At 51.0% G+C, this 24,403-nt stretch overlaps 2 protein-coding genes across 2 annotated transcripts; both read left to right on the top strand.

Annotated features, from left to right (window-relative positions):
• The first annotated feature begins 1,448 nt into the window (after positions 1–1,448).
• Positions 1,449–5,476, top strand: KRT35 (keratin 35). Its single transcript, XM_019747540.3, has 7 exons — positions 1,449–1,971; positions 2,800–2,882; positions 3,081–3,237; positions 3,382–3,543; positions 3,838–3,963; positions 4,460–4,680; positions 4,968–5,476. The coding sequence occupies exons 1-7, from the start codon at positions 1,510–1,512 to the stop codon at positions 5,113–5,115; spliced, it is 1,359 nt and encodes a 452-aa protein (XP_019603099.1). The 5' UTR covers positions 1,449–1,509; the 3' UTR covers positions 5,116–5,476.
• A 6,948-nt stretch (positions 5,477–12,424) lies between these two features.
• Positions 12,425–17,859, top strand: KRT32 (keratin 32). The gene is made up of 7 exons (XM_019747547.3): positions 12,425–13,439; positions 14,111–14,193; positions 14,354–14,510; positions 15,801–15,962; positions 16,042–16,167; positions 16,915–17,135; positions 17,475–17,859. Exons 1-7 carry the CDS (start codon positions 12,972–12,974, stop codon positions 17,602–17,604), a joined length of 1,347 nt encoding a protein of 448 aa, XP_019603106.2. The 5' UTR covers positions 12,425–12,971; the 3' UTR covers positions 17,605–17,859.
• The last annotated feature ends 6,544 nt before the right edge of the window (positions 17,860–24,403 follow it).

Below are 24,403 nucleotides of genomic sequence, written 5' to 3'. Positions count from 1 at the left end.
CTGATGGATGGAGAGAAGTTAAGTCACGTCGTCGGTGTGTGGCGAGGCTGGGATTTGAACCTACAAGTTCTTATGTAACCTCGATATTGTATTGTTTCTCTTGGGACATCAGAGGCTGTTGGCCATCCCCTTGTGGAGCCTACGTTATTTTGTCCTTTCCATTCTCCACAAAGCCCGAGCACATCCGGCAGCCCGGGGCAGGGTTCTGGAGCAGCAGTGGAGGCAGGTGGCGTAGTGGAGAGGGCCAGGCCAGATTCGGGTTGGCATCTTGGTTCTACTGGCAAGCTCTTATCATCCCGGAGTATTGGTTTCCTCAGCTTCTAGGTGGGGATAATGAGCTCGGGCTCAAAGGGCAACATGAGGATTAAGCGAGACCACGCTCTGGAAAGCACTGAGCGCCCTGCCTGGAAGGCTGCTCAGCTCACAGCTGTTCTCCTGACGGGAAGATACTATATGCCTCCTACAACAGTAAACATGACCCCAGACCGCAGGGCAGAGCAGAAGGCAAGTCGCACCTGCCCTCTCGCTCAGCTCCCAGCTTCACCTGCCCCTTTGCTCAGCCCCCAGCCCCTCTTGCAGGCCCACCTGCTTGGCAGATTGGGTTTGCTGGGGAAATAATCCACCCTTGTCAAATGGTCCAGACAATTCCTGTAGCAGAGGTAAAACTCTGAGGTCAGGTTCTTTGTGCTTTCTCAGGAGGCTTGTTAGTCAAGGCCACTCTCTCTGTCCCCAAGAGGTGTCATCACGGGCAGGGGCCCAGTTAGCTGACCTCTAGTTGTTTTGGTTTGAGCTGAGGCTGCACAACCAGAATAGACTTCCTGGCAAGGGAGGGAGTGGGGATGTGTCCACGGAGGCTCTGCTGTGTCTGGAATGACCAACTGAACTATTTTTCCTGGGACTGAGGGGTTCCCGGAGATATAAGGCTTTCAGCACTAAAACTGGAACAATCCTGGGGAAAATGTGATAGTTGGTTACCATGGCCATATTTCCTAGGTCGTTCTAGAGACTTCTGTGTCTCCTTGAACTTGAGGCTCCTGTCTTCTTACAGCAATCAGGCTTGTTTTCCCAATGCCGGGGAGCCAAACTGAGGCCTCCTCTGGTCCCATAGGCCCATAAAAGGAGACAATGCTGGAGAAAGTCAAGAATGTGGCTAGACTCCCACACTTCTTAACGAGGAGGCTGAAGTCTGGGCTCTGATGACGGGCCCCTTTGAAGAACTGACAAGACTTGGTCTCCCAGCGACATGGGCTGGTGGAGATGAGTCTCGACGTAGCCACCAGGCCAACGGGGCTCCTTTTTTACGAGGCAGGGGAATGTTCACGGGAAGCTAAATAACAGGTTAATGAGGGGTTCTGATAGAAAGTGGTATTAACTTTAACAAGGAGAGAATACTTTGTAAAGGCCAACGCCCACTGGGGCAGAGATATAAACCTGGGTGAGGAGCTGTGTCTCTGCATAGGGGGTGTCCGGCCTGGAAGATCCGTCACTTGTGCCCGGGCTGCTGAGGCTATGGCTTCCAAATGCCTCAAGGCCGGCTTCTCTTCAGGGTCTCTCAAGGGCCTGGGAGGTGCCCATGGGGGCTCTCCTCGCGTGTCCACAATGTACTCCAGCAGCTCTTGCAAGCTCCCAAGCCTTTCCCGAAGTTTCTCTTCATGCTCAGTTGGGCTGGGCAGGAACAGCTGCAGAGCCGCCAGCTGCCTCCCTGTTCTCTGCCTCCCGTCTGGAGGCTTTGCCACCAGCTACAACATGGGTGGGGGCTGGTTTGGGGAGGGCATCCTCACTGGCAGTGAGAAGGAGACCATGCAGTTCCTGAATGACCGCCTGGCCAGCTACCTGGAGAAGGTGCGCCAGCTGGAGCAGGAGAACGCCAGCCTGGAGAGCCGCATCCGCGAGTGGTGTGAACAACAGGTGCCCTACCTGTGTCCCAACTACCAGTCCTACTTCCAGACCATTGAGGAGCTCCAGAAGAAGGTAAGAGGTTCAGAGTGGCTTTGGCTGCTCAGGAGCCTCGTGCCACCAGCAGTGGACTGGGAGCCAGAACACCAGTGGTGGTAGCCCTGTTTCCATGGGGGCACTTCAGAGGTTACAGAGCATGTTCACACTGTGGCCTCATTTGCTCCTCCCAGTAATCTTATGGGAGGGATCATCAGCCCATTTAACAGATGAGAACACCGAGGTTCACGGTGGTTAGGTGACTTATTCAAAGTGGTCCAGTTGGCAGTTGATGGAACCAGAGCTTGAACACAGTTTGTGTGACTTTGGTACCACAGCTCTTTTCTCTGAGTTTTGATTTCTCCTTCTTCCCCTTCTCTTTCTCTTTCTTCATAAGGGGATTAAATTTGATGTGTTTAGTGCAGATCAGGTTTCCTATAACTAGGGGAAAGAAAAGCCTGTCAGAAGTTTCCTTCTTGCCCACATCCCCTGTAAGTCGCAGCTATTTCCTAAGGACAATTTATGACCAAGGAATCAGAGTAAGCTGTTGGTAATGACCTGCCCAGAGCCCCTAGTAGCCGGGGACATAGAAAGACAATAGGTAGCCACCATGCCAGGTCTTTCCTGAAGCATTTCCATGCCTCCCTCTCTCTATCCCAGGTCACAGACACACTGCATTGGAAGGGACCTTAGACGTTTCCTACTCTAATCCCTAGAGTATGCCCATAAGCCTTTATGGAGCCTCAGCCACCAACAGTCTGGATATGGGTGCCACCCTCCCTTCAAAGGCAGCTTGAGCCAGCTTTGGGGCCCTCCAGCTCGCAGAATGTCCTTTCTTGTACTGAAGTCACTAATTTATTTCCCCAGACCCTGTGCACCAAGGCGGAGAACGCCAGGCTGGTGGTGCAGATTGACAACGCCAAGCTGGCCGCGGACGACTTCAGGACCAAGTGAGTTGTCCTGCTTGCCCCTGGTTTGTGGGCTGGTAGAACTGGACATAGGTGACACCTGGACTCAGGGTTTTGGCCACAGTTAGTCACTAAGGTGGCATTAAGGTGGGCACACAGCATCAGGCCAGTCTGGGGTGGGATCTGACTTGGATATAAAACGGAAGTGCAGCTTCTGGTGCCCTGTCATGTGCCTGCCAGGTATGAGATGGAGGTGTCCATGCGGCAGCTGGTGGAGTCCGACATGAACGGTCTGCGCAGGATCCTGGACGACCTGACCCTGTGCAAGTCGGACCTGGAGGCCCAGGTGGAGTCCCTGAAGGAGGAGCTGCTCTGCCTCAGGAAGAACCATGAGGAGGTGAGCATGGGGAGCAGGAGAGCATGGGGAGCTGGTGGGCATGGGGAGCAGGTGGGCATGGAGGGAGCTGGTGGGCACGGAGGGAGAAGGTTAAGAGAGGCCACCAGCTGGGAAGGTTAGTGCTGATCCTGGTCTGTGCCACAGGAAGTGAACTCACTGCGCTGCCAGCTTGGTGACCGGCTCAACATTGAGGTGGATGCTGCCCCACCTGTTGACTTGAACCGTGTTCTGGATGAAATGAGGTGCCAGTATGAGACCCTGGTGGAAAACAACCGCCGGGATGCTGAAGACTGGTTCAACACTCAGGTAGGTACTTGGAAACAGTCAATGCAACAGAGACACACGGTGGGTTGCACAGAGGTGACCTTGGGGCTCTGAATCAAGAAACCCAAGTTTGAGTTCCTGCACTGTTTTGACTTCATTACGTATCTTGCGCAGGTTGCTGTCCTCTAAGCAAGAATGTCCTCAAGTGTGAAATAAATGGTTTGGGTTGGGTAATCTGGAAGGTCATTCTTGGCTCATGATTCGAAGTGGCCTCTGAGGACCTCTGTAGCTGAGTCCCCAGTGATGCTGACCAGGTTCTGCGTGTGCATGTTTCAGACTCAGGAGCTGAACCAGCAGGTGGTGTCCAGCTCGGAGCAGCTGCAGACCTGCCAGGCGGAGATCATCGAGCTGAGACGCACAGTCAACGCCCTGGAGATCGAGCTGCAGGCCCAGCACAGCATGGTGAGTCCTGAGGCTGCTGGGGACCAAGCTTAGCTGCGCACGCGCTCCCCTGACTCTCCTGCTCTGACCACACAGGCAGCCCCCGGGGCTTCAAGTTCTCAAGCATCAGAGATTTTCTGTGCAGGAAGAGGGAGTGAGGGCCCAGTCCCCAGTCACAAATGCCCCAGAGGTTAAAGACAGGAGGCCTGTGGTGCCTGAACATGTTCAGGCAGCAGCTCCTGTACTTGTGTAAGCAGATTCTTTCTGAGTAATTATCAGTTACTCAGAGATATCATTTATAGGGTTAAATGCTCTAGACCAAGCAGGCTACAGGGACTAATTGACTCATCTCAAGTGAGATGTCTGATTGTGGTTCATCCTGGCTCAAAGGGATTCTCTGAGTTTCCATTCTTGGATGCTGAGGCCTCACTGAGACCCAGATTGATTAAGTACTACTTCCTTGCTCCTTCTCTGACCTCCAATCTTCTTCCTCCCTATACAATCCTTGCTCCTACAGAGAGATGCTTTGGAGTCCACCCTGGCAGAGACGGAGGCCCGCTACAGCTCCCAGCTGGCCCAGATGCAGTGCCTGATCAGCAACGTGGAGGCCCAGCTGGCCGAGATCAGGGGCGACCTGGAGCGACAGAACCAGGAGTACCAGGTGCTGCTGGACGTGCGGGCGCGGCTGGAGGGCGAGATCAACACATACCGGGGCCTGCTGGAGAGCGAGGACTGCAAGTGAGTATCACTGCCTGCTCCCACATTTTCTGAATGCAGTCTACAAAGTTCTGGGGAGACAGCACAGTGTCTGGGAAGAGCCCAGCATTTGGAGTCAGGAGCCCTGGGTTTTAGTTTTGGTCTTATTACAAATTTATCACGTGACCCTGGCAAGTCCCTTTTCTCCCCGGGCCTGTTTCCCTTTTGGTAAAACGAGGGGGCAGGACTAGGTGATTTTTAAGGTGCTCTGAGTCATTGAAAACAGTAACTGGAAAATCATAGTAATCTGAACTTTTTCTTTTTCCTAGGCTCCCCCGTAACCCGTGTACCCCTGACCCCTCGCCCTCCAGATCATGCCTCCCCAGTCTTCCTGTGGCCTCCTGTGGTCCTGGCACAGCCCGTACAACCTGCAGCCCCCGCCCCATTTGTGTCCCCTGTCCGGGGGGCCGGTTCTGAGAGTGATCAGCCCAGGAAACCAAGGCCATTGTCTGCAGGGCTTGGACTTGGCCTCTACTCAATCTTACCCCTACAGCCGAGTTCCTTCTCTTCACGCAGACCCTCAGCCTGACTCTGAGAGGTCTCACTGCACATACGCACCATAAAGTTTCTCATAGCCTGTCACTAAGGCTGGCTGCTACTGAAAGACTCAATTCCTTATCATTTCAACGGCTGCCAGGGCCTCTCTTCTAAGGCTGCCTCCTGGGTCAGGATTTTCTTCTTGGGTGCTGTTTCAGTGGGTTCTGAAATGCAATCGAGGGCTTCTGTTGGTGGAAAAATAAAGCTCATTTGCTCTGGCTCTCGAGGCCTAAGGAGCACCATTCTGGATTGTTGGTTTGTGTCTCTGCTCATGAAGAAGGGTGGTTCTTGGGTAGATTAATGGGGGATGTTTGACCACATACGATGCTGGGGATGATGGGGTACCTGAGCCTCCATTTGGAGTGGGTAGAGGGCTCTAGTGGGGTTTTTGGTTCAGCTTTCCTGATGAAGACCTTTCTCCAAGAGTAGTGTGGTGGCAGGTGTTACCAGACCACTCCTACTACCCTCTTAGTACACACCGTCACTGTGGGATCCCAGAGAAGGATGGGCAGAGCTGGGACCTGTTCATGGGGAAGCATCTTAGGCCACTTTATGAGCTTCATGTCCGTGGTCCTCATGAGAACAGCAATACAAAGTCCCACTCCAGGGTGCTTTTAGCAGTGTTTACATCAAACCCTCTCTTTCCTTGCAGCCCTGTCATGCAGCCCTTCCAGTTCAGCAACCCCTCTAAAAACCCATACCCCACCAAAAGCAGATGATGAGAGAGTGAGCTGGCCATTGTGACTTAAATCCGTAAATTCAGAGATTCTCGTCTTTAAGAGACTCATCATGTTCTTGTGTGCCCTTGGCATCTGAGGAGGCACAAGTGACTTTGGGTACAAAAGCATGTCCGTGTGGAAGTAGGAGCTCCTAGCACCTTGACCCAAAGGCTCTCACTTGTGTCCAGAAGGTCCTCCCCCAACAGACAAGGCAAATACCAAGTTCCATCAATCCCACTGGGAAACGGAGAAGGACGAAGGCAAAATTTTGAGGTAGAAAGGAAGGCGGGTTGTCCCCAGATGGCCACGTGCTCTTTATAAGATGCCAAGAGCACATGCTGAGGAACTTCAGTGATATGAAGAGAGTTGTAATAACACCCAAGGTGGAGAACAGATGGGGGAAAGATGCTGACTAAAGAGGGCCTGAGACCCTCCACCTCTTACGGGTACCCAGGATAGTTCACCCTGATTCAGGTTAAGAATCCTCCCTTTTCCAGCCTCTGTAAAGGAAGGTATGGGGCTTGATTCATGCCAGCCAATCACTCAAGGCATCCTGTACCACCTCAGCTTTGGTTTTCTTAGAACACCTTGACTGGTTTTGCTGAGGAGGATGGTCTCAGGATCATTCAGTTCGTTCAACAAAGCCTTACTGAGCGCTTCCCTGGGCAAGGTAGTGTGCTGGGTGCCAGTGGCAGGACTGCCCTGCACTGGAGAGAGGCCTTGGGATAGGACAGGAAGGAACCCACTCACTGCCTCTTTTCCTACCTACCTCAGTGGTGGGAGGAGGCCAGCTAAAAGGGGCCATGGATTAGTGCGATGAACATGGGCTCCAAACATGAGTCAGACCGACCTGAGTTCAAATCTCAGCCCCGCCACTTACTGCCTGTGAGAGCTTTTAGCAGATGATAGTCCCTTCCTAAGTCTCAGTTTCATCATCAATAAAAGAACACATGACACTTACTGTGCTGTAAGGTCTTTAATGCTTTGCCGAGCATATGCCGAGCATCTGAAAACTGGTCAATATCGTGGATTCTATTCTAGCTGGATGCCTGGATTGTTCTGACAGTGGTCATCCACCTTTCCCCTGCCTGGGGTTTCATTTCTGAGGTTTTCTTCCAAGCAGCGATACCCAGGGTAAACCAGGCCAGCCAAAATGGATATGAAGTTACATGACTTACTAGCTAATTCTGACTCAGAGCAAAGTCAGTGGGGGAAGCCACAGTCAGTGAGAAGTAGATGCACGCTCTCTTGTACACATGGGCTCGTGTACAAGCCCCTGCCAAACCTACCCTAACTCCCTCCAAGACGGAGCTAACCCAATCCTGTGTAGCCCTGCCTGGAATCACTATTTACTTCATTTACTTGTGCTTTTAAATTATAACGCTGTTTCCATTTGGCCAGTTTCTCAGCCTTGGCTACACATTGGAATGACCTGGAGAGCTTTAAAAAATATGTATGCCTGGTCTGACCCCCAGAAATCCTGACTTCATTGGTCTGGGATATGGCCCGGTGTTGGGGTTTTCAAAAGCCCTCCAAGGAATCCCCACATGCAGCCAGGGTTGAGAGCTCGTTCACTAGGTGGAAGTCCTTTTGGCCAGGCAGCTGGGAGTTCAGGGGGCTCAGGCAGCTCTGATGTAGACCTTAGTGCTATCTGATCCCCAGGTTACCCTTTTGGCTTTTCCTTAGTTCTGGCTTTTTTCTCTCCTTAAATTTCAAACATCTGAACTAAATTTTTAATTTCAGTTATCATGTACTTAATTCCAAAGAGCAATTTTTTATTCTTTGTTCCTCTTTTATAACATCCAGCTCTTATTTCAAGGAGAAACTATCTCCGAGGTTATAAAAAATACACACAGGTATATATATATATATATATATATATATATATATATATATATATATATATATATATATATAAAATCTTAATAGATGGTTTTAGAGTCTGCGTTGTTTTTGTTTTTCCCCAACTTCCTCTCACTGTTTTGTTTGTTTGGTTGTGTAGTCTTTGTTTTTAATGTTGGAAAATTTTCTCAAATGTCTGGTGATCCTTCTGCTCATATTTAGTGATAAGACACTAAAGAACCGATAGAAGTTGCTATGTGTACAGGTAGGTTGGTACACTGGCTTTTTGGATGATAGAACTACCTAAACTCAGTTTTTGTAGGTCTTGTATCAGTTTCTCTGGGGTCGTCCTGTTTTTTCAAAGAGTGGAGGGAAGGAGACAGTCCTGGGCCAGGCCCCAACATGGATCCTATGTGCCCTTTATTTATTTAAATAGATCTCCATCCTTGACCTATTTAGCCCCAAACTCTCACCAGTATTTCTTCCTTGTTTTGTCTCACTTTCTTGGCTTTCCGTGCATTGCTTTCCCTGCTCTCCCTCCCTGTTTAATATTTGTCCAACAGGTTGCTTTAGCCTTAGAGAGCCAGGGTACAAGGAAAGGCTTTGGATTCAGAGAGACCTGGGTTTGAAAACCGACTGCATAGCCTCTCACGCTGGAGCTACCTTTCCCTGTCCCCGCTTCTTCACCTGTGAAGCGTACACCAGGTCTGGCACCTTGGCTGGAAACCTGGTCTGCTGTGGCTTTGAATACTCCGCTCTCCTTTATTACATCTATTGAATATAGTGGACTTTGCTGCAGATCTCCTGGGGACCATGGGGAGGGACAGCATCTAGTGCACAGCCTCTCACCACCCTCCTGGTGCCTCTCCCTCTAGCTCCTGCCTCTCTCTCCTCTCACCCTTTCCTGACATGAGTGTCCGGGGAACGTCAAATTCTTCTCCTCTTTCTCCCTCTGTTGCCTTGCCAGCGAACATCAAGGCACTTGGGATCCCACCTTTTACCCTAAGAACTTCTTAATAGATTTTTTCAAGTAAAGACAGTTATGTTTCTGCAAGAGGAATTGTGGTGGCAGGTTGTGGGGGCAGAGCCCCAGAAAGAAGTTTCCAGGCTCTCGGCCTCACATAGAAAGGTGTTGGCTCAGGTAGTAAATGGCCAACTGTGATTGCATGGCCATCAGCTGTGGCTAGTTGGCCGTCAGCTGTAACCAGTGAGCCATTGGCCACTAATATAACTGCTGTGGCTATGCTAGGAGAGAGGGAGAGGAGAAGAGAAGAGAAAATGGGGGCTAGCAAGAAGATGGCGGCTGGGCTGGCGAGTGTGGATGGCGGTTTGCGGACAGTGTGGATCCAGCCTCCAGTGAGAGTATAGTGCCGCCAGAGAGAATATAGTGGTATGACTCCCCTACCTATGGCTCCGTGGGTGTTCCTTTTTGGCCTCACCATGTCCTGCGTTATGTGGGGAGCGGGACCAGAGACCCCATAGGCCGTCCCGCACGACAAATGGTGCAGCAAGCAGGGTCTCCCGCACGACACATGGCGCAGCGAGCAGGGTATGGTGCCAGCCAAAGCTCTCCAAAGGACGGTGGAGCAGTCTGTGTGTATGAACACTGAGTCTCTGGAAGACCAGGAGGAGCAGCTGCCAGAGAGCTGGACCCCCGTGGAGGGGTGGGAGGACGTGGACAGTTCTCCCACCAGCACAGGAAAAGCCATGCAGCTGCTGGAGAGATGGAGCCCCGTGGAGAGGTGGAAAGATGTGGACGGTTCCCCAACCAGCACAGGCCGGAGAAAGCGAAGGTCGTTGCAGCCCTGTGGGCCGGGAAGTTCCTGCTCAGGCAGCCCGGATGCAGGACTTGTAGTCCCAGGAGGTAACGCTTGCTGAGTCCTCCGTGGGAGATGAGGGTGAGGTCAAGGTCGTCCCTCACCCCCAGGACAGCCCTGGTGAATGACTATGGACTATGGGGAATTGCCTTCCATCCCTAATTTAATGGACCGCTTGACTGTTTGTTTGGGAATTGTTGTTAGTGGAACTGGGGGATATTTGCTTTTGTCTCTTGACTGGCCGCCATTGAGAATATGTAAGCACCTTGATTGTGAGTCGCTGTTGTTCCAGCAGGGTACCCTGAGAGGCACAGAGAGAGTGGCAGTGCCCTGAGAGCCCTGGCTGTGTCCAGGAAGTCTGGCTGTGCCCTGAAGATGCCCTGGCTGTGCCCAGGAAGTCGGGCTGTATCCCAGAGAGAGTGGCAGTGCCCTGAGAGCCCTGGCTGAGTCCAGGAAGTCTGGCTGAGCCCTGAAGGTACCCTGGCTGTGCCCAGGAAGTCGGGCTGTTCCCAGAGAGAGTGGCAGTGCCCTGAGAGCCCTGGCTGTGTCCAGGAAGTGTGGCTGTGCCCACAGAGAGTGGCAGTGCCCTGAAAGCCCTGGCTGTGTCCAGGAAGTGTGGCTGTTCCCAGAGAAAGTGGCAGTGCCCTGAGAAATCCTAGCTGTGCCCGGGGAAACTAGTGGTACCCTAAGAAGTCCAGGAAGTCTGGCTGTGCCCAGGAGTACTGGTGGTGCCCTGAGAAACCCTGGCTGTGTCCGGGAAGACAGGTGGTACCCTAAGAAGTCCAGGAAGTCTGGCAGTGCCCAGGAGTACTGGTGGTGCCCTGAGAAACCCTGGCTGTGTCCGGGAAGACAGGTGGTACCCTAAGAAGTCCAGGAAGTCTGGCCGTGCCCAGAAGCACTGGTGGTGCCCTGAGAAACCCTGGCTGTGCCCAGAGAGCCTGGCTGTGTCCAGGATATTGCATTCACCCCCAGGCTCCTCGCACAGGTTCCCTCGCGGAAGACGCTTGTCGCGTAGATTGTGAGGCGAGAGCCTGTAGGGGTGGAGTGTGGGGGCAGAGCCCCAGAAAGAAGTTTCCAGGCTCTCGGCCTCACATAGAAAGGTGTTGGCTCAGGTAGTAAATGGCCAACTGTGATTGCATGGCCATCAGCTGTGGCTAGTTGGCCGTCAGCTGTAACCAGTGAGCCATTGGCCACTAATATAACTGCTGTGGCTACGCTAGCAGAGAAGAGAGAAAGTGTGGCCTAGCAAGAAGATGGCGGCTGGGCTGGCAAGCGTGGGTGGCGGTTTGTGGACAGTGTGGATCCAGCCTCCAGTGAGAGTATAGTGCCGCCAGAGAGAATATAGTGGTATGACTCCCCTACCTATGGCTCCGTGGGTGTTCCTTTTTGGCCTCACCATATCCTGCGTTATGTGGGGAGCGGGAGCAGAGACCCCGCAGGCCGTCCCGCACGACAAATGGTGCAGCAAGCAGGGTCTCCCGCACGACACAGGTGCTCTTATAACCTCAGGGGTTCTCAAACCTGCCTGGAGGACCTGTTACATACGGATGCCTGGACCCCGCCCTCAGAGCTCTGATTCAGTTGGTCAGGGGTACACCTGAGAAATTGCATTTCTAACACGTTCCTGAGCGATGCTGATGGTGCTGCTCTGGGGGCCATACTACGAGAACCACCGCCACACCTTGTTACAATACTAATTACCTCATAGTTTTCTAAAGTGAGGATAAGATGTGCAAATGAATGCCAAGGACTCAGCGTAGTGCCTGGCACTTGTATGCTTTCAATAAGTGCTGGTTATGATTTTGAAGAGTGGTCCAAAGAGTCTTATTGCATGTAGCTGGCATTGCCACCACACTTCTTTCCCTCTGATGCCACTGTCTTCTCTAAATAGTTAATCCAGACAAAGGAACTGGAATTTATGGTTGTTGTAGGAAATCAAACTGAGAGATGATTTAATCTAACCTTTTCAATTTGCATGAGGAAACGGAGGCCCAGAGAGGTCAAGTGACTTTCCCAAGGTCACACAACAAATTAGAAGGTAGCGCCTCTACCTTTGTTTAAACAGTGAAGTTCAGGGAGTAGGGCTGGGTAGGGCTTTCTCTTTCCTGCCCCTTCACCAACACTTCTAGAAATGTAGTCAAAAACAAGACAAGTGCTTATACGCCAATATTACGTTGAGAAGATGAGTGAATGAAGGGTGGCTATGTAACACACACGTATTAAACGTGAAGCACGTGAGCTGGCGAGTATTGCAGGCAAGACCTGAAAACCGCTGGTCTTGCCTGTTGCTTTCTTAAGGAATGCCCAAGGCTTCTCTAATTGGAGAGACCTGCTCCTAATCTCCTGGCTTATAGCTCATCCCAGGGTTGCAAAGTGTCACTTCTCAAGGAAGCTGATTCAAACCGCTTCCCAGCTCGGAGATCCTGAAATGAACCCTCCCTGTTCACCATTGCAGAAAGTGAAAGTAGAGCCTATTCCAGCTTGTCCAACCTCAGCCTATTCAACAAACAATAATCGAACTTGACAGCTCTGTACGTGGAACAGTGAGAACCGAAGGGGAGGATCCAGAAAGGGTCCCGATACAGCATCTGCCTCGTGGAGATGTTCATGACATTGATCTCCTTTTCCAAGAATGGGGTCCTTACATTTCTCTTTCGCAACAGTGTCCAGCTGCAAAGATGTCCCTGAGCTTGACGCTTTCGGTCTGTGTCTTGAGTTTGTTCTCTCTTCCCCGATATTATTTCTTCCCCTGAGTAGGAAGATGATTCATGCTTAGAAGCCTCAGAGGTTCTTCTTCCTATCTCCCTGGATTTATACCACAGCCAGTATCAGTGCAGCTTCTGTCACCCACACATTTTCTGCTTCAGGGGCCAGGCCTCTTCCCACATGGAATTGTCTCATTGAAAGGAGCGGCTAATAACCACAGAACTGCAGGCTTTCTCAGGGCTGGGGCAGGTGGGAGTGCAGTGGGCAAGGCCGCTGGTGGCATAGGGCCAGGAGGCTGATGTGGTCTCCTGGCAGCTCCGCCCTGGTAATGAGGGCCCAGGCATGGAGTTGATCCTTTGAAGATGTGTCCGGAAGCTCTCCCCTGGTGATCAATGACAGGAGCCCAGAGTCCTGCTTTAGCCAAATGACAAGCTTGGCCTCTTTTATGAGGAAAGGAACTCCTTATTGGATAGCAAATTACAAATTAATCAGCAGCTTCCTCTGAGGCTGAGGATAAACATCGTTACCACCCATGACGACTTTCAAGTGTGAGCCCCCTCACTCCAAGGGTATAAAAGGGCCTGCGCAGGATGGGGTCTGTAGAGGTTGGTGATCCAGGTAGCTTCACCTGGGGAGAAGGGGCTTCCCCAACATGACATCCAGCTGCTCACCGACCTCCATCAAGAGTTGCCCCCGGCCCTCCTCTGTCTGCTCCAGCAGCATGAGCTGCCGGCCTGAGCTGTGCCTGGGTTATGTCTGCCAGCCCATGACCTGCGTGCCTTCCATCTGCCTGCCCACTACCTGTCGGCCGGCCAGCTGCCTCTCCAAGACCTACCTATCCAGCTCCTGCCGGCCCAGCAGCTGCCGGCCTACCAGTGGCATCCCCAGTTCCATGGGTACCTGCGGCTGGTACTGTGAAGGAACCCTCAATGGCAGTGAGAAGGAGACCATGCAGTTCCTGAACGACCGGCTAGCCAACTACCTGGAGAAGGTGCGCCAGCTGGAGCGGGAGAATGCCAACCTGGAGAGCAAGATCCAAGAGGCCTGCCAGTCTCAAGGGCCCACCATGTGTCCTGACTACCAGTGTTATTTCAGGACCATTGAGGAACTCCAGCAGAAGGTGAGGGCAGGAGCTGAACAGTCTCCCTGGGAAGGTGACCGGAATGGCTGGCATTCCAGATTTGAATCTCATTAATTTATTAAGCTATGTTCAGGGAAAAGAGACTTCCCTAGGGCATAGAATTATCTCATAATTTGAGCACTCAGCTAGAGCCCTTAATGTGCAAAGAGGCCTGGGATAGAGTCTCAGCTCTACCATTGATTCATTGCATGCTTTTGGGAGATCCTTTCCCTTTCCTAGGCCTCAGTTTACTCATCTGTAGAATGGGGATAATAATGGTGCTTTCCTAATGGGGCAGTCAAGAGGATTCCATGAGTTGATATAGGTAAAGTACTGCCCCTGGAACATGGTGTGTTTTTAGTAAATGTTAGTGCTTATTTAGGACCCTTCTAACTGTCACACGAATGACTTCAGACTTAACGAGATTCTTTCCTTTCATACTGCTCACTGCATCCAAAATGGGGCATTTGGATTTATAAAAACCCAGGTGCTTAAAAAATAAGTCTCACATCTCCAAGGACTGGCAGTTCACTAAGTATCCCCAGCGCTCCAGGGAAGAGAGGCTTCTGCAGGGATGGCTGCGAGGCTGCTGAGCCCCGACAGGCACCTCACGTGGGGTCTTTATCCTTCTTGCCCTGGCCTGACCCTGCTCTGCGTGTCTTGGCCCCCAGGTCCTGTGCACCAAGGCAGAGAACGCCAGGATGGTCGTGCACATTGATAATGCCAAGCTGGCTGCCGATGACTTCCGGACCAAGTGAGTTTGGCCAGGCCATGGGGCGCCCCTCTTCCTGCACATACTTGGGCAGCTTTGCATTCATTTTAGAGAGAGTTAGAAAAGTGACAGCAGTTCAGAGTCTCCCCTGAGTTCTGTATTCAGTTTCACCCCTCATTGCTGTCCCTGTCCGTATGTGCAGGTACGAGACGGAGCTGGCTCTGCGGCAGCTGGTGGAGGCCGACACCAACAGCCTGCGCAGGATCCTGGACGAGCTGACCCTGTGCAAGGCTGACCTGGAGGCCCAGGTGGAGTCCCTGAAGGAGGAGCTGCTCTGCCTCAAGAAGAACCATGAGGAGGTGAGCCCCGAAGTCAAGCTGAGGTGACCCTGGGAAGCAGAGTGCAGAGAACGGGGTGGGGTGGGCGGGTTTGTGTTGGAGAGCCGTGGGTTGAGATTCCCAGGCCTGCCATGTATTGTTTCTGTGACTTCGCCCAATTTATTGAAGCTTTCTGAGCCTCCTCATTTGTAAGATGGGGACAACATTATCAGACGGGGTAGCTGTGAGAATTGAGTGAGCTCGGGGGTATGAAACACAGGGCCCTTGGTCGGTGCTCAGAAATGCTAGCAACCCTCCCTCTGCATTTCCTGGACTTTGCCACTGCATTTGTTTCTCTCAGGAAAGCCAAATTCCAGGGCTAGAGTGATGTGCTAGAGCCACAGGGAGCTTGTTCCGGAACTCGCATGGGACTGTCTGTCCATCTCTGCTGGGCTAGACTGCTGGGGTGACCTCCATGTCTTCTAAGGGAGAGTGCAACTACAGTGGTTTTCTTTTTTTCTGTCTCATCCTCGTTTCCCTTCATCTCTTCTGTTTGCATATAATACGCTTTAATCCAAAAGCCACAAGTCAACCCTTTACTTTTTGACTTTTCCTCCTCTCCTGCAGGTCCTTGGAGGGAAATCCCTCCACTCTACAGGTATCTGTGTGTTGCTACGTCCACCAGCGCTCTGGGTTTTTCCCCTCCTTCTCTGGGTTGACCCTCAGCCTCTTGACTTGGGATTTGAAAGAACAAGTGCCTCTGAATCCTGGCTGGGTTCCCTTAGGCTTAAGTGTAAAGTAACAATCAGTCGCCACATATTCGCCAAGCACCCTAAGGCACCTGACTCATCCCACTTAAACCAGAGAACTGGGAACCTCACCAAGAAGCCACTAATGAGGCGTTATCGCACACTCGGGGAGCCTCAGTGACAACTTTCTCTCTTTGGCAGCCACGCCTGTGGAGGCGCCTGCTCTGACTTGGGCCTTGAACGGAGTGAAGCCAGGCTCATACTGCCCTCCTTCCCAGATGAGCACAGGTGGGGAGGGGGGCAGGGGTCTCCCATCTTAGCCCAAACAGATCAAACGAACCCTGACTCTGTTCTTGGCTTCGCCAAAGTGACAGGAAGTGTTTACCTGGAGTGCATCTCCCATCATGGGGGTGTCCAGCTGGAACTGGAAAACAGTTGGGATACCACAGAGTGGTGTGCAGTCAAACGGCCCCTCTAACGCAGACATCTTTAGCGTCTTTTGTTCCATCTTTTCACGTCTCCCTGGGAGGTGAGTCCAGATTGTGCGACGTCACACTAGCCTAGGGCTCTTGTGCCTTTTCAGGAAGTCAGTGCCCTCCGGTGCCAGCTTGGGGACCGCCTTAACATTGAGGTGGACACCATGCCCCCCGTGGACCTGCACAGGATGCTGGAAGAGATGAGGTGTCAGTATGAGATGGTGGTGGAGACCAACCACAGAGACTTGGAGGAATGGTTCAACACGCAGGTGGGCCTCTCGCAGGTGGGCCGGCCTCCCAGTGTCCCTGAGAAGGTGCTCCCAGCCTCTCCTGTCTCTCCCACTGCAGATGGAGGAGCTCGACCAGCAGGTGGCCACGAGCTCTGAGCAGCTTCAGAACTACCAGTCGGATATCATTGATCTGAGACGAACAGTCAACACGCTGGAGATTGAGCTGCAGGCCCAGCACAGCCTGGTGAGTGCCACTGAGTGGGCACCTCTCCCCCAGTTCTGGCTCCCACATGGCACTGAGCGTAGGTTTAGGCATCCAGGAAAGAGGAGGAGGAGGTGGCCTGGATGCAGCCACCACAGATACGCTGCCAGTTGACCTCTCCTGGAGGGAGGTTTCTCCCACGACCCAGCTCAGAGATAAAATGGGCGTGTCTTAAATCTGACGTGGATTAGGTGCCACTATCAAACATGACTCCCCAAGAATGCTGGCTCTTTGCTTAGCCTTCCCTTCTAAACCGATGCTTCTCCTCCCCACCTGTGGAGATTTAAAAAACCCTAAGCCCAGGTTCCTCCCCAAAATAATGAAATCAGAGTCTCTGGAGGTGGGGCCTGGGCCTGCATGTGTTTTTAAAGGTTCCCCTGGGAGTCTAACGTGCAGCCTGGGTTGAAGACCCCTGTTCTAAATGATGCTGTAGGGAAGAGTCCTGGTTAATCTCAGATCCAAAGCCTGAAGCCAGACTCAGGTTGAAGAAGGAGTAATGGATTTAGGATCATATGGGTCTGTGTCCAAATCCTGGTCTGTCACTTACCAGCTGCTTAACCTTGAACAAGTCACTCGACTTTTCGGGGCTTTAGTTTCTGCAGTGACTTAGGTAGGGAGGGGTCATTCCCAACCCCAAAGACAGACTTGGCTCTTTCTGGGTCTTTCTGAACAAGGCCATGGAAAATAGATGTGTTCCTCATAGTTATTTTGTCTTTCCTTTTGTCTTAGAGAAACTCTCTGGAGAACACGCTGACGGAGACGGAGGCCCGTTACAGCTCCCAGCTGGCCCAGGTGCAGTGCATGATCACCAACGTGGAGGCCCAGCTGGCCGAGATCAGGGGCGACCTGGAGCGACAGAACCAGGAGTACCAGGTGCTGCTGGACGTGCGGGCGCGGCTGGAGTGTGAGATCAACACATACCGGAACCTTCTGGACAGCGAGGACTGCAAGTACGTGGGCCCAACTGAGGCTGTACAGGGAGCTGTGACAGCTGAGTTACTCTTTATCCTGAGTACAAATGGGAGCCGCTGAAGGCACAATTCCATTTGTGTTTGTAGAAAATCACCCTGGCTACCAAGTTGATGGTTAGGAGGGGCAAGAGTGGGGTGGGGAGACCAGTTAGGAGGCCACTGGGGTCGCACAGGTGAAGACGGTGGAGGTTGGGAGTAGGGGAGTGAGTGGAGAAGTTGCACAGTAGGTGAATTTGGGAGGTATCGGGGATAGAACTGGCTGAACTTGTCACCCGCTCAGGCATCTTTCTAATCCCCCCTCATGCCTTTCCTCTGCAGGTTGCCCTGTAACCCGTGTTCCACTCCCTCGTGTACCCCCTGTGCGCCCTCCCCCAGCGTGCCCCACACCGTCTGCGTGCCCCACACCGTCTGCGTGCCATGCATACCCTGTCCCCCAGGCCGCTACTGAAGTCCCTCAGCTCTGCTGGATCCTGAGAGACCGGAGCTGGGCAGCTGGTTCCTCCTCAAGCCGAGGGTGACCACAGTCCAGTGGCCACCAAGACAGTGGGACCAGCGGTGGCTAGCAAGGAAGACTGTGAGCAGTGCCAGGAGGTGAGCCATCTGTCCACAAGGTGCTCCGATATTGCCAGGGGCGCCCTAGCCCTCATCTCTGAGAAACGGCCTCTCTCACATCCCTGGGCTAATTGCTAATTGCTCTCTTTGCTGATGTTCCTCATTCTCTGCTGCCTCAAGAGCCTATGTTCTTAGTCCACTGGCAAATAAAGCCTCATTCAGTGGCCCTGCAAACATGTCTTTCTCTATTTGTCACTTACGATGTTGTATCCACCAGCCAATCCTACTACTCAGTTGGTGTCAAGAGGAATGTGGCTAAATTCTGTATTTGTTTTAATGCCCCTTCTGCTTCCATAGAGGCTTGAGAGGCATTCGCCAAAAAGGCCCACATGCCAGAAACCAGTTTAAACCAGGCAATCGGTTCAGAGCCAAGTAATAAAAGCATAAAGAGAGGAGGGAGATAATTATGCTGGAAACCTAGGCCAAATAACTGTAAATGAGAATAATACTGTGATAACCCCACCCCTAAACCTCATTACAGCTGGTACAATGGGATCATTCATTCATAAAGTCTTCACTGATTGCCTGGGAGGTGTAGGGTCTACCTCGTGGGCTGGTTAATTCAGGTGAGAGTCCCCCAGACCCCTTGTTACTGCCCCATTCAATCCTTGCAATGATTATGATAAAAGTACCATTGTTTTCTCTACTTTAAAAATGAGGAAACTGAGACCCAGAGAGGTTAAGAGACTTCTCAGGATCACACAGTTAGTAAGTGGTGGATCCAGGACTCAAATATAGGCTTTTGGGTTCCAGAAATCAATCAATTCATATTCTGAGTCTTCACTATTTGCAAACTACAGCTGGGTGCAGGGGATACCAAAAATGCAAGGGATTCCTGGCATCCAGACACTTCTAATTAGAGAGGGAGCTAAGACCAGCGTGTGTGTGTAAGGCCTCAGTGCTTCCTCAGTAAGCACCTAATAATAAAATAATAATAATAATAATAACCATGACGACCACTTACTGAGCACTTGTGATGCATATGGTACTGTGTTGAGCTCATGACATAAATTAAGTTACACAGTTTTCATGACCACCTTGTAAGGTAAGAATCATGCCCATCTTAGAGGTGGAAAACTGAGGTGCAGAGAATGGTTTAGTCAGTTGCCCAGTTACATGCCAGGACAAAGATTTGGACCCAAGTCTAGCTGCTTCCACTACAGAATTATTCTAACCACTGTGCTATACTGCCAAATTCCTACCTACAAAGAGTACACACCGACACAGATTGGGAGAAAGTACTAGCATGGGGACAGCAGAAAAGGTTTCATGTAGCCCCTGGCGTTTGAGATGGACCTGGAAGGTGGCATAGGATGTCTACAGAGCAAATGAGAGGTATAGGTGTGTGGGGTCTGCAAGAAGACAGAAGTCAGGTCTAGGGGACCTCGAGTGGCCCTGCTGGCTGGAGCAGCAGGTTCCTGTGAAAGACTGGTTGGTGGGAGTAAAGCTGAGATGGTAGGAAGGTGTCAGGTCATGGGGGGCCTTGTTTACCCCACGGAGAGCCTGGACTTCATCCTGAAGACAGTGGGAGGGCTGTTGCAGGATTTGAGCCAAGGGTGACACGACTGGGGTGGTATTTTAGAAAGTTTCACAAAGGAGTGTAAACAGGATGGCTGAGAGGCAGGGAGAAAGCTGACGAATAGTGTGTGGAAGAAGTGAAAGGGTCTCAACTAAGGTAATGACAGTAAGAATGGAAAACTAAGGGATCAATCTGAGGACACAGTGAAGGACCCAGCTTAGCAATGTTTGCCATGGCAACTGAAGAAGAGCGAGCTAGGAACAGGAATACACCTATTGAACATCTTTCTGAACCTCACCCTCCAAACATATAGTTCTGCCTTAATGAGCTGAGGTGATGTTTCTATTACGGATCTGCCCTCTGGACTTGCCAAGAAATGATGAGAAATGGATTGGATCCTGAAGCTGTTCTCTGGACATGATCCCACATGCCGGGCAGACAGGGTCAGGAGCCTGACGGGAGCTATAAACACTGCTTAGCCAGCTGTGGTTCCTGGTTGGGGGCGGGGGAGGGGGTATACAATTTCAATGAGCTGGAATGCAAAGATGGGGGTTGGGGGGGACCTCCGGCTAACTAGATGTTCTAGTAACTGAGTGCAAACTAGCAGACCGTCTTAATTTCAATCCCTGTGCAAGATTTGTCTGGAATGTGCTTAGCTCGATAAACACAATAGACTGAACAGAACGAAATCTTTGCTTGTGGAATCCTAGGCCTGTTCTGTCCAATATGGCAGCCACTAACTACATGGGGCTATTTAATTTGTAATTAAGTACAATGAGACAAAATAAAAATTCAGTTCCTCAGTTGCACTCACCACATTTCAAGTGCTCACTACTTACACGGGGTTAGTGCTACGATATGGACAGTGCACACGGGGAGTATTTCCATTATTGTAGAAAGTTCTATTGGATGGCATGGTCCTAAACTGTCAGCATCACAAGGAGCCTTACAGATGATCTGGCCCAGCCTTGTCCATTTACAGACGAGGCTGATGGAAAGATGTGCTCACAGACACACAACCAACAGGTGGGAACTGAAGCCAAGTGTTCTGACGCCAAGCCTAGCGGGTTTCTCTGAGCTTGTTATGCGTTCTCTTCGCACCAAGGTTTATTATTCTTTCAAGTTAATAAATATTTCCTCTTTCCCTTTCTCTCATGTCCCTTGGAGATATTTTTTTCTGAGATGCTGAAACTCTTCCCTGGGAATATAGTTCCCCTTTAAATAACAACTAGCCCCCAACGCAGAATCTCCTCATCCTTTGAGCATTTGGCTCAGTAAAAGCACAGACCTCAGGCTGTGGCCAGCGCTACAGTGGAAGAAATTACACAGGAGTTGCTGGCCAGGACTGCAGGCCCCTGCACCCTAGGGAGGCTTGTGCAGGCTCCTTTTCCCCAAGTACATATGGTCCAGTCCACCCTGCGTTCCCACACTGATGTGTCACTCCAACTTGCCAAGACCTGTCTCATCACTCAAATGCCCGTTAAAGCTTTTTATGTGAAACCAAGCCCCACAGCCCAGGGCCAGGAGTGTCGTCCCCTACTGGACACAGATGGCCACCATCTTCTGGTTTTGGGTGGTACTTCCAAGCTAGAGACCTTGCAAGCTGTCCTGCTCAGCCCATCTCTCTTACGTGATGAATGAGGAAGCTGTGGCTATAGACGTTGGGAAATATTTATGCCCACCAGCACCAGGCCCTCCTGGAAACTGGACCCAGTGCTACACAAATGGGGTTTCTCCGAGGAACTGTGTCCTCATATCAAAGCATTTGTCTTTAATTAACTCTGGTTTATAGGAAAATTGAGGCAGAGCTATGTGGTAAAGTAATAAAACCTCTGGAATATTTGATGCTTGAAAGAAACTCCCACAGGTAGCAGGATCCTTCCTGAGTGGGAAAGGGAGAGAAAAGACTTATGTTTCAAAGATGCAACTTTCCCTGAGGCCATTAAAGAGCCTGGGACTCGAGTTCACCCCTCACGGCTGGAGAATGAGGCCTCCTTCTGGCCAGGGAGTGAGGACCCACTGGGGCCTCCATGAAGCCGGGTCAGAAGGCAAAGGTTCCTGGAGAGAAACATCCAGGAGTCTGATACAGTGACTGGAGACAGGTGGATTGTGGACTGAATTACACTGAACGAATCTTTCCCTCCCAACTATATTGGGACCACTTTTACAATATGATCAAAAAAGGGTTATGGCAGGTGATAACTGGGGGAATCATTAACAATAAAACAATTCTCTTTTTGGGTTTCATAAATTTTAGCCCACGAGTGCCATGATCTCAATTTTGCTAAATAAAATTTCCTAAGATCATTTGATGTTTTGTCTGTTTGCACAATTGGTCAAGATAAGTTTATTGCTAAATAGTCCTCTCCCTTCACCATAAATAAGTAACCAAACGTACCAACGAGCATCTTGCCATAATGGAAACCATCAGTGGCGTTGGCTTTAAAAAAACCCGTGCTAGAATCCCAATTCTACTACAACATGCTGTGTGATTTTGGCAGATGCCCTAACCTCTGTGCATCTCAGTCTCCTTCTCCCCTTTGGAAATGGGGATAATTCTACCTCTTTCCTAGAGTCTTTGGGATAGAACACATCTAATATGCCTATCGTGCTGCCAGCATGTTGTAAGTGCTCAATTAATGTTGGTTAAGGAAAATCTGTTTTGGTAACAAGTCCTCACATCTTCTGATTTTCCCCAATGACTATGGCAGCTGATTCATTTTTCTGAGCCATTTGAAGCTCAACTTTCAGAGACAACAGCAGCAGCAGCAGCAACGACAACAATAACAACACAATATCGCATGAGCAGCTTTGCTTTGCTCCAAGGTTATAGAACATCTGGTCAGACTTCCGGTCTAAACGCCTCAGTAAAGTGGAGCATCCAGCGTCTGAGGCCCAAAGTCTGGCTCTGGAGTCTACCTGGGTGCTTCCCTTCCTCTGCCCCAGCCCTCTGGCTCCACAGCTGACTAAATCTCTCTTCTCGTGCTCTGGGGGATCCAATTTTTAGGTCTCATTCATCATGCTGCGTAGAGTGGCAGTCAGCAATCTACTGCTCCCGGGTCAAATCCAGCTGCTGCCTGTTTTGGTACATACATTTTATTGGAACACGGCCACATCCATTCCCTTCCATATTCCCTTCCTGCGCCACAAGGGCAGAGTGGGGCAACTGTAGAGCAGAGAGACTATGTGGTTTGCAGAGACTATGTGGTTTGCAGAGCCTACGATAGCTACCATTTGGCTTTTTAATAGAAAACGTTTAATGTAGAGGAAAGAGGACGTGCTGCAGTCAGGAGTGTGGGGTCCCAGTCCTGGCCATGTGGCTGACTTGCTCTGTGTCCCTGAGGAGCTCGCAGCCCCTCTCTTGTCTCCAACTGAAACAGGAAGGGGTTGACTTAGCTCTTTAAGTTTACTTCTAACACCTTAGCACCCCTTCATTCTATGCCCAGTCTCTGTGGGACTCCTTCCCTGAGACCTGCGGCCCCTACGCTCAGTGAATTCTACCTCTTGGAGAGGACTGCAGCATTTTAAAGACCATGCCACTCCAGAAAGACGCCATCGAGAAGAGGTGGTGTCTTTACCAAGATAACACGAAACATCCCTTTTAGAAAGAGAAGGTAGTAACGAGGAGTCCGAGGACAGTTACCTCTCTCTTTTATGAGGTGAGTAGCTACTAGTGGAGACTGAATAACTGACTACGGGTTGTTCTGAGGGCAGTGGGCATGAGGACGTGAAAATTCCCAGCCCAGCCTTGACATCGAGAAGAATCAAGGGTGACCTCAGAAATATCGTCACCACTGTTGGCAGCAATCGAAAAGGAGAATGGTGGAAACAACCACACAAGAGAGACTGGTGCATCCCAGCTAAATATCAGCACTGAATAGAAAATGCTCAATAAATATGATTAATTTTTTTCTCAAATGAAGCTAGGTATTTCACCCTGCTCACCACCTTGTACAGAATAGGGACTCCAAAGAACAGAAAGGTGAAAATGCCATAAGAGACGTCTAAATGTGGGGTTAGGGGCTGTTCAAAGGTGGATGAGACTCCCCCCCATGGGGTTAGCCTCTAGAAAGGCTTCCGGGAGGTGGTGGCTTCTCACCTGGGTTATGAAGCCCAGCTAGAATTTGGACATGCAAAGATGAGAAAGAAAACATTACACCTGTGAGCAAATGTTTTTGGGGTGGCAGAGCAGTTTGTCAGAAGCACAGGATGTGTGAATTAGATCAGAGAGAGGTGAATTACAAAAAGAAGCAAGGAACAGAACGTGGCAGTCTCGAATGCCAAGCTAGAGAGGTGTCAGTCGCTCTGCAGGCAGTATCGGCTCCACAGCATCTAGTGCCGTCAGCTGATGCTCACTCACCAGTGACTGAATGGAGGCCAGTCCTTCAATAGAGCAGATCTGGATTATGAAGAAGTAAAACCCCACTTGTGGCTCTAGGATTAGAACCTGTACTTTGCAGGATAGTGGGTTGATCTGGGTCTGAGAACCAGGCTGACTCTGTGGGATGTGGCCGAGTGACTCTGTGGGATATTTTTTTAAATACCTTTTTCTTTTTTTTCAAAGATTTTTTTTGGGGGTGGGGAAGGGGAACAGGACTTTATTGGGGAACAGTGTGCACTTCCAGGACTTTTTTTTTCCAAGTCAAGTTGTTGTCCTTTCAGTCTTAGTTGTGGAGGGCACAGCTCAGCTCCAGGTCCAGTTGCCATTGCTAGTTGCAGGGGGCACAACCCACCATCCCTTGCGGGAGTCGAGGAGTTGAACTGGCAACCTTGTGGTTGAGAGCCCACTGGCCCATGTGGGAATCGAACTGGCAGCCTTCGGAGTTAGGAACATGGAGCTCTAACTGCCTGAGCCACTGGGCTGGCCCCTCTTTCATGCACTTTTGATGCCAATGTTACAAGCACCTTTTGTTTTCTCTCTGCAGGCTTCCCTGCAACCTGTGCACAACCCCAGCCTCCAGCCCCTGAAGCCTCTGCCTCCTGCACTTCCTGCCTTTCCAGGCCTCTGTGGGCCTCCTATGGGCCCTGCTCATCACCTTGATGCTGACATATCCCTTGGCTGGAGATGCTGGAAGATGGGAAATGTCACGGCTCCTTTGACTCCACCAGACCTGCC

This window comes from Rhinolophus sinicus, chromosome 12 (genome assembly GCF_057876585.1).
Source record: "Rhinolophus sinicus isolate RSI-liver-muscle chromosome 12, RSI-T2T, whole genome shotgun sequence".
Classification (NCBI taxonomy): domain Eukaryota; kingdom Metazoa; phylum Chordata; class Mammalia; order Chiroptera; family Rhinolophidae; genus Rhinolophus; species Rhinolophus sinicus.
Note: the sequence above shows the minus strand (reverse complement) of the source record. Positions and strands in the feature narration are given on the sequence as shown.